The sequence below is a fragment of the Pezoporus flaviventris genome, unplaced genomic scaffold, assembly GCF_033815535.1.
Source record: "Pezoporus flaviventris isolate CSIRO_AGI_PZ_B2104156 unplaced genomic scaffold, CSIRO_AGI_Pfla_v1 ptg000031l, whole genome shotgun sequence".
Taxonomy (NCBI): domain Eukaryota; kingdom Metazoa; phylum Chordata; class Aves; order Psittaciformes; family Psittacidae; genus Pezoporus; species Pezoporus flaviventris.
In genome coordinates this window covers 7840799-7858971 of record NW_026892579.1, presented here as the reverse complement: position 1 = coordinate 7858971, position 18173 = coordinate 7840799, and the positions used below count along the sequence as shown (strand labels likewise).

General features: G+C 44.3%; 1 protein-coding gene across 2 annotated transcripts; it reads right to left on the bottom strand.

Moving 5' to 3' along the window:
• Positions 1-4774: 4774 nt before the first annotated feature.
• Positions 4775-14386, bottom strand: PPIL6 (peptidylprolyl isomerase like 6). 2 transcript variants are annotated; one of them, XM_061460136.1, is made up of 8 exons: positions 13694-14386; positions 12338-12433; positions 11714-11902; positions 10779-10841; positions 10486-10633; positions 9182-9238; positions 5583-5718; positions 4775-4995 (listed from the first exon to the last, which is right to left on the bottom strand). In XM_061460136.1, the coding sequence occupies exons 1-8, from the start codon at positions 13772-13774 to the stop codon at positions 4884-4886; spliced, it is 882 nt and encodes a 293-aa protein (XP_061316120.1). In that variant the 5' UTR covers positions 13775-14386; the 3' UTR covers positions 4775-4883. The 2 variants fall into 2 exon arrangements, with proteins under 2 accessions (XP_061316120.1, XP_061316121.1); XM_061460137.1 differs by lacking the exon at positions 11714-11902.
• Between the last annotated feature and the right edge of the window lie 3787 nt (positions 14387-18173).

The window sequence follows — 18173 nt, the reverse complement described above, 5'->3', positions numbered from 1 at the left end:
GTTGTTGTTGCTGGATCTAAAATAACACATTCATCACTGTATTTGTTTTTCATTGTGCTGTTATATATTTAGTGGTTAGTTAAGGCATTTAACTCTGGTTTGAATCTATAAGGAATGCCAAGCACTGCATTACTGGAAATTTATGTAAAGTCCTTGGCAAAAATAGGTAAAACCTAAGGGTCTGCAGATGTCCATTTTAGGGAAGCACATAGAGTAAAAGCACATAATGTACTAAATGCCCAGGATTCACAGCAGATTGTGTTATATCATAGAACTCTGGAATCATAGAACAGTTTGGGTTGGAAGGGAGCTTAAAGATCATCTAGTTCTAGCCCTTCTGCCATGAGCAGGGACACCTCCCACTAGACCAGGTTGCTCAAAGCCCCATCAACCTGGCCTTGACCACTGCCAGGGATGGTGCAGCCACAGCTTTTCTGGACTGTTTCAGTGTCTCACACCCTCGCAGGGAAGAATTTCTTCTTAATATCTAATTCCCTCTGCCAGTTTAAAGCCATTTCCGTTTGTCTTATCCCTACATGCTCTTGTAAGAAGACCCACTCCAGATTTCTTGTAGGCCCCCTACAATTATCCCTATTATTAACCCCTATCAACTGGTGTGTGGCAAGATGTGATAGTGGGCTTTTAAATAGATTCCAGAGGAGCGTACTGCAGTTTGGGATGGTGGCAATAAATAAAAAAAAATAAAAGATTAACAAATCAGTAGATAAACGAAAGGGGACATATATTTGGTTCAGTTTGTAACCACTTGTTCTCATTTTCAAATTGCTACTTCACCTGCATGCAAAGTGTTTGAAGTGTAAATACATGATGAATGTTTTAACAAGGAACAGACACCACCCAGAGAGGTTTTGGGGTATTTCACACCATTACATAGTAGTGCATTATTGAATTGGGATGCCATTCACCATCTTTGTAATCTTTCAGAAATAATGCCTCAATTCCTGTGCTCAGAGATTTATAACCTGCGTTAATGTTTGCATTGTGAGACAGGTATGGTAGTAAACCCTGCTGCAGAGGTGCGTCTGATCAGGGCTGGATACAGCCCCAGGGCACATTCTGGGTGGCGCGTGCTGTGCTGTGTGATGTCTGAGTATGTGTGTAAGCTGCTCATGTGTCTGTCCCCAGCAGAAATTGTGGTTGAGGACAATGGCACCTGCACTGCACAAGCTGCTTGCCTGAGGCCAGCAAGCTGGGGCTGTGTCTGTCTGCTGGCCTCTCGTGTGCTGCAGTACAGACAGCTCAGCCCCACCACATGAGGTGGAAAAGTCTGCTTTCAATGTAAGAAACAGATGGAAAAATATATGCAGAGTGATAGTGAGGATGTAGTAGTGGTAAATTATTCTTCTTAGATCTTTTTAGAGGTAGTGGTAGAGGTCACTGCTTTTAGCCTAAGGCAAACTGAAGAGATGTCATGAGGACAATAATGGAAGGGAAGAGGCAGAGGTGAGATGAGGCAGAAGGAATAAACATTTCCCCTGCACAGCTAGTGCCACCACAGAATGAAGGTCAAGCTGGTTTAGGTTATAGAAAAATAAGGCTAATGTTTAGATGGAGTCTTCCTGCAACAGTACATCCTTTTACTGTATTGTAACACACACTTTTCTGCGGGTGATGGTGTAATACAGCAGTGGGCTCTGGCCTGTGTCACGGCAGGAGCACACCTCCTGCCTCCAGGAGTTCAGCTGTGTGCTCAAAGGTGCCTTGGCCAGCCTGGGAGCTTCTCAAGAGAAGGAACCCCAGCAGGGCTCCCCAACTTTTCCTTACTAGATGCTTGTAGACTGAGGCTCTTGCATCTGGCCCTTGCCTGAGCTGCAACCTCACAGGTGTTGCAGCCGTGCCTGTGCCTGTCCCTGAGTCATGTTGACTTGGCCTCCAGCATCTGAGGTACAGGCATGATTGAGCCCTGTTCAGCTTGTCACATCCTAAACCTTACCAGAATTACAGTAAGAAGCTCAGTGTAAAGCTCTAATAGCAAAACTTGTAAGATACCAGTACCAGTTTTTCTCATAGAAGTGACACACTGCATAAATAAAACACTCTAATACAGTCAGATAATTGTTTTCTCAGGATTCTGGTTGCTGCCATCTGCGCTTTGTAGAAGGGAGGTTTTTTACATGATTGCTGGGAAGGGAACTTCTCCAAAACCAGCATCTGGCAGTGGAAATCTTCACCTCCCTGTCTGCAGACTGTCCTGAATTTCCTGGCTTTTTGGAAACCCCGTGGCTTGCCTCTGGACTTGTGTGTCCTCTTGAAACTTGTGCATGCCACTTCTCTGGTCTGGCTTTCTCAGAGGAGGCAATGCATTCCTAGTGACTTGACCAGAGATGTAAGATATAGTAGACAATATGGCAGAAAACATCATTTTGGATTGAGGTTAAGACTATTCTTCCTTTTCTGTTTCATTCTTTATCATTAGGCTCCTTAAGCATACCCAACTTGCAGGCACTGGGGAGCCAGGTTTGAAAGACACACTCGTTCTTTTAGGTGATCTCCTGAGTAGTGGATGAAAGATTTTACCACGTTTTTGCTGGCAGAGTCCTGTCCTGACCAACGCAAATACAGTAATTGTGGCTTGCCTTAAGGATCATTATGCCTGAAATTCAAAATATTTCCTGCTTGTACTCTCCTCGTTATAACATTTTCCATGTGGTGTAACTTCAACCAGTTGTCTCCTGCCCAGTCACCCTGTGCAGCTCTTGTAGACCCCAAGTGTACGATATCCTGACCATCAGTCCCTATGTCAAGCCATCACACTTGTTACCAGGTATGTGACTTTGGGCACAGGATCAGCTTTCTGGTACTTGATGTGGTCAGGCTTTTGTCTGCCCTGAGGGATCCTGAACACTGCCCATTGTCAGAGCATGAGTTTTTGGACTCTGACTGCTGATCAGATCAGGACTGTGCTCCGGCTCAGTCACTCGTAGGGACTGGGGTGCAGCCACACTGTAGATTGGACCTGCCATGGGTGACCAAGCCATCAGCAACTAAAAATCAATTGGTCTTTTAACATTGTTATCTATAACCTGCAGAACTAAAATTCATTTTCTGACTTTAAATATCTGAATATAATTTTAAATCCTTGCAAAAAATAAGAACCACTAACCTCTGTCCCAGGACTGAGTTTGGAAGTCATATCCTTTCATAGCAGTAGTCTTGATTACTTATGAAAGTAATTTGTCAGGAAATGGGTTGTTTTATGAAGAACAACACTGTATTTTTATCTTTGACCCAGAACTATGAAGTGAAAATAATTACTGTCTAGGCAATTTAATTGATTTGAAATGTTCCTACAGAAGACTTAGCTCCTGTGTCTATACAGTCTATGTATAGATTGCATACATAGATCTATACAATCTATGTATAGATTGCAGAATGCTTCAGAAAATAGAAGGATAACGTGTAGCTCCTTAGCTAGCTACAAACACATACAGATATTCTAGGTTAAATAAACTTACTGTTTTGTACCATAAGTAAAGAAAAACCTAAATCATGTTTCTAAAACTAAGACAATCTCTACACTTGCTCAGAGCCTGTAGTCTATGCTTTCTTCAGGCATTCAGTTAAATTCATTTTGCTGATTTGTTAAATTCATTCCCATTTAGCAAATAGACTTAAGATTGTTATTTTCATTAAATCCATGGGCTTAAGCTTGGGCAAAATTAGGTCTCCCCTAATACTTCTCTAATTCAGTCTTTTCCATCTTACACTGGTGCTGTTTTGTGGGGTTTAGTGGCTCATACAGTGAGCTGAGGAGCAAAGGTCATTCAGCACAGTACTCCTAGCAGTGCTGGAAATTGAGGTGAGAGAGCTGTATACTGACTGTATGTGGCCCTGTCACAGCAGGGCTTCTTTAGCATGCTCTTCCCTTTGAACTTCCAATGCATTTGGTTATGACCTGTCTTTCCAGGCTGCACTTTGATCTTCCACATGACTTCTTTTAATGTTTACCTGCTGTCATCTGCTGAAGCCATCCATGCCCAAGCTCTTCACTGTACATCAGAGAGATCTTGCATTTAAGAAATCACTGACACTAGCAATCATTGTATATTATATTGTGTATTTGGGTGACGTAGTCTAGTGTGAGGTGTCCCTGCCTATGGCAGGGTGGTTGGAACTAGATGATCTTAAGGTCCTTTCCAACCCTAACGATTCTGTGATTTTATATATTTGCATCCACACATAACCTTAAAATTTTCTGTTTTGCAGTGACTTTATAAACAATATTTTTCTCTGTTTTATTTTCAACAGTCACATTTTTATTATTTGACACCATTTGTGAAAAGTAGTTACTTAAAGCTTATGCCTGCTCTAGCGTTTCCTGGTTTTAGCCTGATGCAGCCCAGCTTGATTTCAAGGGTATTACTTTTAGCTTACAGTAGTCAGTGCAGGATCAAATACATGACATTCAGAGAGACCACAGTACTGCAGACATGTTTTTTCCTGCTTTCTGAGGCAAACCTGGCAGGGCAGTTGTGCTGTTGAGATTGTGGTAGAGGCAGAATTTAGCCAGGAACAGTTAGCCTTATCCCTATAGGTGTGTATCCATCTGTCCACCTGTGTTTTAGCCATATATACATTATATCATATCTGCTTGTCACTGTGTAATCATATTAATGCCATTTCCCATAAACAGTAGATGGCCACTGAGATATGTCCACAAGTCTTTCTACACTCCTGTAAAAGTGCTTTTCAACACCTTCTGATTTTTTTTTTTTTTTTTTAGCTGAAAGAACACTTCCAAGCCACTCACATGTGCAAGAAGTGCTTTTATTTTTGCTTTAAGTGAAAGTCATCAAGGTCTGTAAAAAGTTGAGTAGAAAACTGTGCTCTACCTTTCAGCAGGCAGGAAAACCAGCTGCTGATCATGGCTCAAAGGTCCCACAGTTTGTAATCTTGCAGGGTACCTTAGGCCTTTCATTATCCGTAGGTACGGCTTCCAGTCTCTGGAGGACCTCCGTGCCCTCGATCAGTTGCCTACAGGAGGGAGAGAGTGCACTTACGATCTGTCTCCACCTGGAGCCGGATCTGCAGCTTCTGGCTTGTGCAGGGCTGTAACACACCCAGGCACTGGTTTCCTATTGACAGGCTGTACCCGCTCTGATCTTTAAAAAGTCGGTCTTTGCAATGGAGCTTCAAATGCCATCGTTTTTGATTAAGTAGCCTCTAGTTGGTATTTTAGGAGAGGTGAAAATATTGTAGCTTTATGCGGCTGCATTTATTTAACGAAGTAAGTGTTGTACCATGTGACCCAGCTACAAATGGCCATTACTCTTGAGGAGAAAGAAGTCAGGAGATGCTGTCGAAAGTGATGGTATTAAAAGTGACTCCCTTAGAAGTATCTTTTGTTTTCTTCCTTCACAGCACCAATCTGAATCCTGAAAACAGTCCAACATTTTGCAGTCTTTACAGTTTTGAGCCTGTCCTGCTCCCCCAGTGTGGGGGCATGAGCTGTGCCTTCTGCAGAGGCACCTGTGTGGCAGCTGCTTTAGGGATTTCATGGATACTTATTCCCAGGCCAACATCCCACACAGTTCAGTAGTGTCAAGCTTATGTGTACTTACCCAAAAGCCACATATTTCTTGTCCAGGTAGGGAGATGGCTGGAAGGTAATGTAGAACTGCGACCCATTGGTGTGGCGGCCCTTGTTGGCCATCCCAAGGATCCCTCTTCCCTTGTGATGGACAGAGAAGCTTTCATCTAGAGAGAGAGTTCAGGGATGAAAGGCTGCAACCGTACTGCTCTCTTTGCTGCCGTTCACTGTACAGCTGCCCTTTGCCAGCTCCCACAAGTTCCCCTTTCCTCCTTCCCCACTCTCTCTTTCCCTTCTCTTTTCCCCCAAAGGTCTCATCGAGTCTCATGCAAGCAAAGTCTGGTTTGAATCAATGTCCTTCCTAGAAAGAGGTTTCCACAACTGTCTATTGCTTAAGCCAGTAAAGAAGCAAATAAAAAAATACCCATAAAAAAGCACTCTAGTGAGTATTAGAGCTACAGCAACGATGCCTCTGGCTCCCCTTTGTCTGTGATGCATTTCATCAGAGCAGCTCAGGGCACTAGCACAGCATTTCCCCATGGCTACTTGGGATTATTCCCACTTTACAGATGAGGAACGCAGGAGGCAGAGCAGATGCTCCAAGCACAGCTTCTGCCCTGCCTCCCCTCATGCTGCTGCCTGCAGTGAACAAAATCCCCTGTGAGCACAGACAGGGCTGTGAGGGGAGGACATGCAGGAAGGCAAGCAGGAGACTTCTTTAGCCAAATAAAATGACAGAGCTGAATGAATGGAGAGCAGGTATGTAGTTAAGGAGGCCAGGGTGCTCCCAGAGCAGAAGCTTTGTTCCAGGGTGAGGAGAGGAGGCAGGTGATGGGAGCAAGAGCTGCAAGGAGGTGAAGAGGATCCTCTGCGCCAGCTGAGGCAGGACTGGTGAGGCTCTCAAGAGGGGTGACTGTGAAAGAACAGGCATTAGTTGTGCTTGGGTTTGGGGATGATGGCAAGGACTTGATTCCATCCCCTCCATGGAGGAGAACCTGGCTACGATGTGCAAAGCAGGGAGTCCACTGATCCTGGCTTCCTCTGTCACTTGTCTCAGTCCTGGTCACATCGAGCAGTCAGGAGCCCCACTGAGTTCTCAACAGACTTGAAGAAAACTGTAGAAACAGTTAGATCTTATAGTTCTCTCTTTTTTTTCTTTTTTTTTTTTTAAATTCTTTCTACCGTGTTTGAGAGCCACTTCTCGAAAACTGATTCATAAAAATGGTAATTGAATTTTAACTGAATGGTTACTCCCTGACTGCTGCCCTGTCGTTTGCAAGATGATTTCAGCAGACTCATTTCAGAGCAGGATGCTTCATCCTATAGCATGATGCTCCAGTCCAAGTGATTTTCTGTAATCACCTCAGCCCGTTCTGCTCATTACAGTAAAATGCAGTTGTGTCCCATTAATTTCAGCAGGTGCTGGTTGCGGTGCCCGGCCACTTGCCAAGTGTGGAGTCTCCCAGAACATCTCTGGCTGACAGTGGCATCTCTCATCCTTTTCGGGTACTGAAGATATTTCTGTTCTGCCCTCAGAGTAGAATAGTTTTGCAGGAAGTACTGGGAAAGTAATCTTAGCCTTAGAATAGAAAGGTATACCCAAGGGAACACCTTTCCCAATGAAAGGCAACTTTTAGTTGAAAAAGGGGGTGGGGAAGAATTAGCAGTCGTCTCCTTTAATACATCAACACGTGGAGTATGTGCAATGTGGGTAATAAAACTCTTCCAGGGACGCTTTCAAAACTGACAGATTCCAAATTAAATCCACCTTAAAATTACTTAAACCATTTTGACACATTGTCACCTTCCCACATGGAATGGGAGCTTCTTTCCTGGGTAGTGCAGAGAAAGCACAAGCATGGATGAGGAGGATGGAGCTGGGAGCAGAATACTGCACATGGGGTTGGGGCTTCATGCCGCAGCCTGGGCAGCATGCAGGGCTGCAGCTCTCCTGTATGCAGAGGTGCCTGTGCACGCTCAAACTCATTTTCCTCCATGGATGATTTCTACCCGACCAGAAAGTGCAAAGAGTGTAAGGTTTGCACTGTCACAAATCTATTGGGCAACACTGCTGGAAAAGCAATCCTTGGTGGCATCCACCTTGCAAACAGCTTTATAGCCAGTCCTGGTTTGTTCTGAAACCAGCTTATGTTCTTTCTGAGACGTGCATGTCCCAGGAGTCTGGGCTTGCTGCTGTTTCAGGAGCAGTAGCCTCAAGAAAGTGATTTTCATCCCTTCCTCTAGGCAGCCCAGAACATCAGTGCCTGAAGGGGCTGACAAGAAAGCTGAAGAGGAGCTTTAGACAAGGACAGATCTTGATAAGACAAATAATGATAAGGCTTTAAACTGAAAGAGGGTAGACTGAGATTAGATATTAGGAAACAGTTATTCCCTGTCAGGGTGGTGAGGCACTGGCACAGGTTGCCCAAAGAAGTTGTGGCTGCACCATCCCTGGCAGTGTTCAAGGCCAGGTTGGATGGGGCTTTGAGCAACCTGGTCTAGTGGAAGGTGTCCCTGCCCATGGCAGGGGGTTGGAACGAGATGAGCTTTAAGGCCTTTTCCAACCCAAACCATTCTATGGCTCTATTATTTACTGCCTTAAATCCCCCAGACTGCCACTTCCAGCAGTTTTCCAGCACACCAGTGCTGAGACATAGCTGGGTGGCCCTCCTCCAGCTGGGTTTTGCTCTGTCCAGGGTCTCAGGGTGAGAGCAGCTTCCTCTTGTGATTGGGTTCTTCTGCATCTTGGGAAAGAAAGTTTTCAGCCACATGTGGCATTTCTGATCTCACTGTTGGCTGCTGCCCAGACTGCTCAAATGTAACATCATTTGCACCATTGCCAGTGGGAAAGCTTTTATATAAGGGAACATAAATCAGTTTCAAAAGTACTTTAACTGTCATAAAACATCTTTATGGGTAGCATAAACAGAAGACCCCAAACGTCTATGTCAATTATATGGGTTGTTTTTCTTAAATATTGAAAGTTCTAATGTTCTTTTTTTTTTTCTTTACATTTTACTACTTTATATCATTATAGGGAACATTTTTTAATTTAGCTCATGTTTGTCATTTCTTGACTTTCATGGTTTTATGAGATTTAGAAGCATCTCCCCTTAAAAACCACAGAGTCACTTAGCCTCTGGCAGTGATGCCTGTGGTGTGCCCAAGCCTGAAATGTTGCATGAGGTCTAGGAAATCTAGAGTTAAAGCTGACTTACTTCCATTACTTTAAGTGCATTTAAGCGGGTGGTATCGGGTGCCTGGAGATCTGTAGCTAATCCACTTTTGCATTTCTAAGGCCCTGCCCACAAAGGTGAGTATTCACAGTCTGAAGTAGGCAGCAGGTGACCATCAGCCCTCATTTAGGCAGGGAGAAGGGGCTGGTGGAGCTGAGCCTCTGGCAGGGGACATCAGGGAAAGGGGACAAGGTTACAGATCACTAAGTGTCCTCACTAAAGCAGTCCGCTCTTGCTAATGCAAGCGGATAATAATTCTGACTGAAAAGCAAACCGTTTTGCTTTAGAGAGATGAAAGGAAATTGCCGGGTTATTCTGTGAATAAAACCAGATCAACAACCTGATTTTTGTGGAAATTTGCCGTTTGCACAGTAAGATAGCTGAGGAAACATACCTTCAAAGGTGGGACCATAAATTGATTCTCCTTGGTCTCCCTTCCCGGTGATGATGTCTGCAGGGTAGATAAAAGTAACCATCAGAGACCAGGTTTATCACAGGCATTACTGGGAGCTGTCAGTGAGCAGCTTGGCCAAGGTCAGAGATGTGGGTTGTGCATCAGCCTAGGGGAAAACTGCATCCATCTTTCTGTTTTACTACTGAAATTTCAACAGACCTTTGGGGAAAGCTCTGCTTCCACCCTAAGAGATGGTCTCTCTGTGGAGAGCTATTTCACTCAGCACATTTAATGTCTGCCCTTCTGAGAAGTTCCAGCATCTCCTGCCAGGAGAGCTCTTACAGTGGCAGCGGCAAGGAAGGGGCACCCTGGAAAAGCATATCTGCCACAGGGAGTAGGGTTAGAAGAAGAAAGGATGAAAATGCAGCTGTGATGCTATGGTGAGTTAATTCCACTAACCTTTCCAAGAAAGGAGATTTGATAAGAGAGAAAATCCCATTGAACCAGATTTCTGATGAGTGAGGCACTGAAGAAACCTGATGCATCTACTATTTTTTCTTTTTTTAAGAAGTCTCTGGATTTTTACTGTATTTAGACATTGTCTTATACCATCAGGTTATCATTAGTCCTCTACAATAGCAAACTTGTAATTTTAGGTTGCTTTTATGGACTACATAGCAAACGCAGGTAAAAAGAAGCACAGGTAGGCAAGATGTATGATAGACCAAAGGGGTGTGATACACCTGATACACCTGTCTTGACTTCCCTGGGGAAGTCACTCAGGCAAGCTGCATGACCATCATTCATAGTGCCTTTCTCCTCAGTGCTATGCTACAGGCATAGCAGTGGCTTTCAGAAAACTCACAACAAGTATGCAAGGGCTCTGATGTTTCACTAAATACCTCCATACACTAATCTCTCTATAAAACAAGTAATATGTTTTCCTACTGATATTATTATTTTGTTCATGTTTCTCTAATTAGGAAACCAAAGAATTACCAAACTTAACCAAAAGGTCTTACAAAAGAACTTCTTGGAAGAGAGTTTTAATGTTTTCAATTAGTTTCCTAAAATTTTCTGAAAAGGTCTTGGATAAGCAAAAGAACAAATTATTCCAACTTTTCCTACATTTAGAAAGTGAGATATCTAAAAAAGAAAATGTTTTCTGGTTTCTATATCTATAATCAGTGAAGAGATTAGCTTTGTCCTGGAGTTCAGTTGTGTCTCTGTGGATGAAGGCTGTTATTCATCACCCCCTGGCTTGTGCTATAGTTTGATTTTACTTGGGAAACCTGGAAACGTACCTCCTCCTTGGATCCACCCATTTTTCACTATGCGATGAAAAAGGGAGTTCTTGTAGGTGAGCTCTCGGCCGTCACAGCGAGACTTTGCTCCTCCAATGCACAGAGCCCGGAAGTTCTCACAGGTCCTGGGACATGCATCTGAAAAGAGCTGCAAGAGCAAGAAGATGAGAACACATGTGAAATTCCTTGCTGACATCCACCAGCCAGATTTCTGTCCCCCTGCCTTCAGCAGGTGAAACCACTGTACTGGGTAGACTTGTTCCTTGCTTTTCCTTTTCTCCTTTCTTACATACCTCAAAGATCAGCCTCCCAATGAGCTGTTCCTCAATGGCTATCTCCAGGTACACGAACACATGCTGTTTAAAACATAAACACAGCTGCAGTGAGGGAAAGGCCAGCTGTCTTTGCTGTGCTCACTTCCTAACGCAGGCTCGGATCCAGCCACCCAGCACAAATGGTCTCAGGAAATGTCTTTGGGACTGTCAATGCACAACAACATTCCTACTATTTTGTGTAAATAAAATAGTAGAGCATGTTTCACTTTGTTCTGGAAAGAAATAATCCTGACAGTGTATTAAAATGAACTACTGGGCAGGGCCTGTTTCTTTATTTTGAATTTATTTACATGCCTATTGCAGCCCATACAATACAGGCAGAAAGAAATGAACCCACAGGTATACCAGCCACCATGTCAAAATGGACATATCTGTCTATTCCCAGCCAGACTGGTATTCATTCTGGTATATTTTTCTCTGCTTTCCATACTGTGCAAGGGCTGGCAGCACTGTACCCAATCCCACCATGGCACTTCAGGGGGTCTTGGCTGGGAAAGAAGTTTGGCTGTTGGGCTTTTAGTACCCAAGAATAAGGGTACCCAAGAATTCTGGTATCCCAAGGGCTGAGTGGTTTGGGATTTTTGGGCAGCACAATTGCAGCATAGTCAGCGTTGTGCTTTTGGCTGTTCAGCCCTGCCGCAGTTAATACTTGTCAAGCACCTGGGCTAGTGTTTGCTCCTTCCTGGCTGCCGATAGTGCAGAGGCTCTGCTGTCCTCCCCACATGGGATGCTCTCCATCAGCCTGTCCAGCCCCAGCTCTGGCCCCCCTGTCACAGGGCAGAAAACCAAAAATCTACCACCTCTGTGCTTGCTCTCCTTCCTCCTTGTGGTACTTTCATCGGACTCTGCCACTTACAGACCTTGAACCCTTGTCATAAAACAGTGCTACTTGCCTGGGTGCTTTTCAGATATTTGCTGTAGAAGTCCTCAGCAGTTGCTTGGTAAAGTGCCTCAGGCCTATGGTCACGATAGCCCCACTCAAGGGAAGACCACTCGAGCAGATTCTTCTCATCCCCCAGCAGCCGGCCATCAAGAAAGCACATCACCGAGGCGGTGTATCCCCACACCTCACCTCTCAGTTCCTGCGTTTCAGTGGGACAGCAAAGCCTCAGGGGATTAATTACACACTTGGTGAAGAAGCAGTCAGTAATAAAAAGTGGTACTTTTATGCATGTCTTACTTTTGAAACACCAAATCCCACCAACTGGAAGGGATCTGGCAGCAGCTTTTGGTGGTGTGTTGACATTGCATTGTTAACATGCCCTAAAGATCTGGATCCTGACGCTGCAGGACATTATTGTGGCAAGAGTCACCTAGGTGTCACTTTGGGGGCAGCTTAGGCTGAACAGGAAAAGCATCTGGAGAGCCCCATCCTGCCTCAAGAGTCTCTGAGAATGTTAAATAAATTGGGGTGGAAAACCTTACTTCTGACATCTGTGGATGGCACCAAGCCGGGAGAGGCTGCAGCCCCGGGGAAAGGACTTGTGTCTGAAACAACCTGAGGACACAGAATTTACCTTCTTTTTCTCCTGTAAATATTCATGCCATGCAAATTCTACTAAAGGCTGTATTACAGGATCTGCAAACTTGCTTGGAAACTTCAGCTTCAGAGCCTGTATTTTCAAGGTAAGGAAAAAAAAACTTGCTTACAAACAGTTTAACACCCTCCCACACTCTATCCTATCACAGCTTGTATTCCCCATGTGAACTACACCCTAAGCCATGTTCTAATCCAGTTACTGCTCTGCACCCCTCATGCCTCTATTCCCAACACTTGTGGGAGCACACGCATATCTTTCTGAATCCCTGCTTGTGGATGTAGTGAGTATCTTGTTTTCCTATGGTGGGCTGCTTCACAAATGTTACTGAAGTTACACTGGTAGTCCCCCTGCCCCTCCCCACCATGTGAGATGGTTGCAAGCAGCGAGATATTCAAAGATGCTGCTGAGCATCTTGTACTGCTTTTTTTGCATGTATTTTTGCATACATGGGGAGTCACAGCCCTCTTACCACACCAGGAGATTGGGCCTAGGGGTGAGCAGGTGGCTCAGTGAAGGCTCAAGGTGAATGTTTCCAGTCCCTGTCGCTTGTACCATTGCCTCAGGAGCCCACTGCTATTTCAATGTGGGACATTCCTGTCCATCAGTTTAGCTTCATCTCCATGTGGGCTGTGGTGCACAAGTGCCACAAGCTGTGGCTTAAACACAGCTGAGCAGGCCTTGAATAAAGGGAAGAAGCGACTTTCTACACAACTTACGATTCTTTTTGCTATTGTTGGGATGGTGACTGGAAAAAATGAAGGGAGAAAAGCCAAGAGGCACACACCCCTTGCAGCTATTGGCTTGTCTTTAGGGCTGCTGATAGATGGCAGAGCTTTGTCAGCTGTAAATAACACTGCGGAACAAGCCTGGCAGGTAAACAGTTACAGGCAGGGCAGGCACAGAGGTCAGACTGTGAACCCCACAGTGGAGTGCGTGCAGTGCATTTGCTGCATAGCCAAGCTTCTGAGAAAAAGTCTGTGAATCCCCGTTTTTGCTTTCTCATTTGCACTGACAGAGCTGCATTACAGGACTGCTGGTAAGCTGCTCAGCAAGTGGCGCAGAGCTGTGACGTGCATGACATCTCACACAGCATTGCACTAGGAGGTGTAGGAACAAGGAGGTGAGGATGCTGCAGCAGAGACCCCTGCCTTAAATAGCGCTGAACCAGAAGCCCTTAAAGCCTCTGTGCCTGTGCCCAGCAGCAGACACCTGAAAGTTGCAATATTTTCTTCAGAGCTGCTGCTGGGCACAGGCATTCTGCTTATTTATTTCCAACCCCCACTGCTCCCTGCTGCTCTCAAAGCAGTGCTGGAGTTGAAGACCGAGCCTTACCTCTGCCATGCACTTGGCCATGTGGAAAGCTGTGTCCTGGAGCAGCCCCACCACTGTCACCAGCATCTGCTGTCGGCCCATGGCACCCTGGCCAGCGCAAGTCCATCAACAAAACCTGGCTCCATGGCAACACTGGGCACCAACACACACAACTCCCCCTGCATTTGTAAGCACTTCCCAAGCCTACTGTAAGCAGGTTTCAACCCTGACAGAGGATGGAAAATGCTCTGATTTCTGTTTTCAAAATGGAAGGAAAAAGAGGTTACACAGTAAGCATGTGGCAGAGGACTGAAGCCAGCTCTCTCCAGAGCTCATGACAGGTGCTGTCAGTACAGGATCATTTAAAAGAATGAAGATCCTGTTGCTAATCCTGCAGTGGGTAATAGCAGATGCCCAACAAAAAGAGGAAAGAGTAAGTGAACATGAGAGCAGTGCTTCCCTATTGGTTTTCCAGCCCCTGGTGACCCTTTTCTCAAGGATTTCCCTGTATCTTTGTGTTTAATTCCCCATGGTGGCTCCTTTTTCACGTGAATTTCTTTGCTTTGCAGACAAACATAAAAATCTGGCATCCATAAAACCCTGTGGCAATGAGATTTCCAGCTTAACTACACCCTGTGCAAAGCATGCATCTCCTTTTAACGCAGAAACTCCAACCTGCAGCTGTATTCCCTGTGCATTGTCGAGGCACCATTCCTGCTGCTGTATGTTACAGCACATGGATGGAGCCATTCCAGAGGAGTCATGGCTTCTGCAGCAAAGCTCTATGCCCCCACAGCAGCTTCACTGCCTTTCCTCTAGCACACCATGTGCAGAAGGGGGTTTGCAAAACAGCTGTAAGGCCCGCACAGGCTTCTGGCAGCACAGCTGGGTCAGGTCACTCTGCACCTCTGAGCAAGGCGCATTTTCAAAGGCAGTCATGTTAGAAGTGACAAAACTGGACAGTGTATCACACCAAAAATTTGTGTAAGTTTTCACGACATTGTGAAGCAACAGAACAATCATCACATGACCAGGAAAAACACATCCTTGACATGTATAAATCCTACCACAAATGAGAAGTTGTGATTTTCATGTGGAAAATATGTTCTGCAGAACAAATGTATGTTAAATACAATAAAAATTGCAGTGATTTCTCATCTTAATAACTGTGCACTTTTTCAATTGTATATCCAAGTGGCTTCATAAAATGATACATTTATACGTAGCCATAGAGTTGGAATGAGAAAGCCTGTACAACCTCTGAGCTATATTGCCTGTGAAAAATTCAGACTGAGAAAGAAAGCACAGGTTGCACAAGGGCTCTGCCATGTAGCCCTCAATTTTCTCCGACCTGTGCATGGCTCAATGGGATTTTCTTACAGCGATTCATCAGGGTAATGCTTTGCAGCAATATTGAAGAGCTCCATCCTCACGGTATCAAAGACCATGAAGATGATCAGATTCCGAACGTTTTGCACCCTTGCTTGGAAGACCTATCCACAAGATGTTATCGTTTCATGTCATGATGCTGTCCTGCTGAAAAAAAACACAGAGAACTGAGGGAGATGAAAGAGTTTGGAGAAGGACATATTAAAATGCTCTGGGAGACACGGCAGTTTTGAGTTACCCACAGGTACTGGTAGCACAGACAAGCCAAGGTGTGACAGCAGCAAACCACGATGAGCAGCACATGCAACTGCTGCTATGTGTCGTAGGCTGTGATGGAGTGATGCAAAGGAAAGCCCCTTTCTGCTCCTCCTCCTCCCAAGGGCTGGCACGACAACTGCCCAAGCCTCTGCAGGCTCTGACAAGCAGAAGCTAATTTTAGTAGCCAGGCCATATGGCTTCTGCTATAGCCAAAAAAAGTCTGTACCGCCCATATGTAAAGTCAAGAAGAGAAGCAGCACACCCAGAGTCAAATATGAGTAATGCTATTTTTCCTCTACATCTGTATTTTTAGCTTGATACAGATTAATGCAGCTGAAGCTCATCTTTCCTCCTGTCTCTTTCCTCCTTTTTGTACTACAGAACATAAGTATTAAAACCAGAGCAATCCACTGCATGTTAAAAAAAAACCCAGATTGATGTCAGCATTTTAGTCAGGCTTTGGAACAGGCTGCCCAGAGAATTGGTGGAATCACCATCCCTGGAAGTGTTCAAAAAAACATGTAGATGAGGCCCTCAGTGACATGGCTTAGTGGTGGACTTGGCAGTGTGGGGGTAACAGTTGGATTTTTATGATCTTAAAGATCTTTTCCGACCGAGTCGATTCTGTCATTCTATGATTTCATAAATGTGCTCAAATATACAGACAAACTGTGTTCCTGAAATTTAATTCTGCACGCACATATATGATTGGTTCCTGTTACGTCTTTTTCAAGACCAGTATTTATGTGTTTTCAACAAACTGCGTTCCTGAAATTTAATTCTGCACGTACATATATGACTGGTTCCTGTTACTTCTTTTTCAAAACCAGTATTTATGTGTTTTGGGCTTTTTTACTGATAGTTTCTAGGCATGGAAATTCTTCCTGTCATTGTGGGCAAGAAAGGGAATTATCTAGAAACATGCTGCTGATAGTCAACTAATAATCAACATCAAGAAGAAAACCAACAATTAGCCAAACAAGAGTAATATTATTAGCCAACAACCTACTAACAGTATTAGCTGGACAGGACTGTTTGCTAACATTTATGATGGACTTTTTTCAAACAGAAAAAAAAAGAGTAAGCCAAGAGCCACCAATTCCTTGTTGTCTCTATCCATTCTGGGTTTTATTTCTCCCCTTCTTTTCACATTGCTTTGTAATTCAGATGCATTAAAACCTATTCAACAGGGTTGTCAATTACCAAAATTATAAATATTAAAATCTATACTATTATTCATTTCAGCCACTTTCTGTTACTTGTTTATAACAACATGAAAATGTTCTGCAAGCTTATTCACAGTAGTTAGAGAAGCACAAATGTTTTGCTGGTGTGAGTTAGGCAAGAGTTTGGCAGTACCGCTCTGCTCACCAGCTGCAGCAGGTGTGCTCTGCTGTGCTGTATTCTGTGTGGACAGAATAACAATTACTGCCAATGAAAATACAGAAAGCACAGGGGTTGTGCAGTACGTTTAAATTACAATACTGAAACCCTTTCAAAGGCCGTGCAGCTAATGTTCTTGGAAACGAAGCCCTTTGAAACATGCATTTACACAAGGCCCTAGAGTTTTGCTTCTGCATGATTCTCGGAGGGCTTCCTCACTCCAAACCTCTCCACCTGCTATGGCTGCAGCCATTTCAGTTCTTTTTAGTCCAAGATAGCATCTGAAAGAGACTGAGAAAGAGAACAGCAAAGCATGATGTGCTGAGAATATCATGCTGTGATGACTAATGGGATGGCCACTGCTCCTGGGTCACACCAGGCCCTCATGCTGCCACAAGCCCTTTCCGAGACTTGCAAGGAAAATGCAGCCATTCGCTCACCCAGCAGTCAAAGAAACCACCACCAGGAACTTCTAAAAAGATCTTCCTACTGCCAGGGAACAAAGGACAGATTCAGGTCCAGAAAGAAGGAAGACCTCTATAAGCTCGGTTTTCCAGATGGAAGGCAGAAACTGACATCACTTTATCAAGAAATTCAAAGCAAAGCCGAACGGATAAGCTGATTTTGAAGATGACGAGATGCTAAGAGGACTGCCCACAACAACCTGAAGGTCTGCAGATGACTGCTGTAACAGCCACAAGGTGCTACCTTTGAGGGCAAGGAGGATCCAGTGGCTTGAAGGAAGACCTAGGAACATGTAATAATCAGTCCCCTTGAGGAAGGGATACAGTTGCAGGTGTTAGAAAACAATTGCAGGACAGGATAGGAAGCTGCTAACGAAATATTTAAATATTATTTTTAATACTATCAGACTGGAAGACCCCACCAGTCTAATCCACACTGCCAGCAGCTCAGCTTCCACCCATAGAACAGCAAACTCTTGAACTTTCGAGTGCCAAGGTCAGGAAATGCTATTTGCAGCCAAATCCATGAATATTACTGGCAGGTAGAGCAGGTATACAAGCAATAGTTGAATACACACTCAACAGAGTGTTTGTTCTGCCTCTTACGGATTTTTTTTCCTGAGAATCAGCCAAAATCTTCAGAAAAAGCCAAAATTTCATGAACTTATATTTAAAAGAATTTTACTCCCCCCCCCCCCCCCCCCGGTTCAGCTACACTGTGTAACTTACAAATGGAGTAGAAGAAATACAATGGTGTTAATGGATCACAAAACGGATCTTTCCATAGTTATTTCATCGTTCCGTGCTTATGTCCAAAATCCTAATCTCATTTTAACATAATCAGCAGTGAGAGGGATTTGCTAAGATTAGTCTATGTGAAAATGAGACATGAAGGTGTTTACTAGCTAAGGATCAAAGATATTTAGAAAGCTGCTTTGAAATGTAGTTTTTAAAGGATGCATTTGTTTGCTAAATAGTTCTTAGTGGCAGCTGGGCTAAAAACCAAA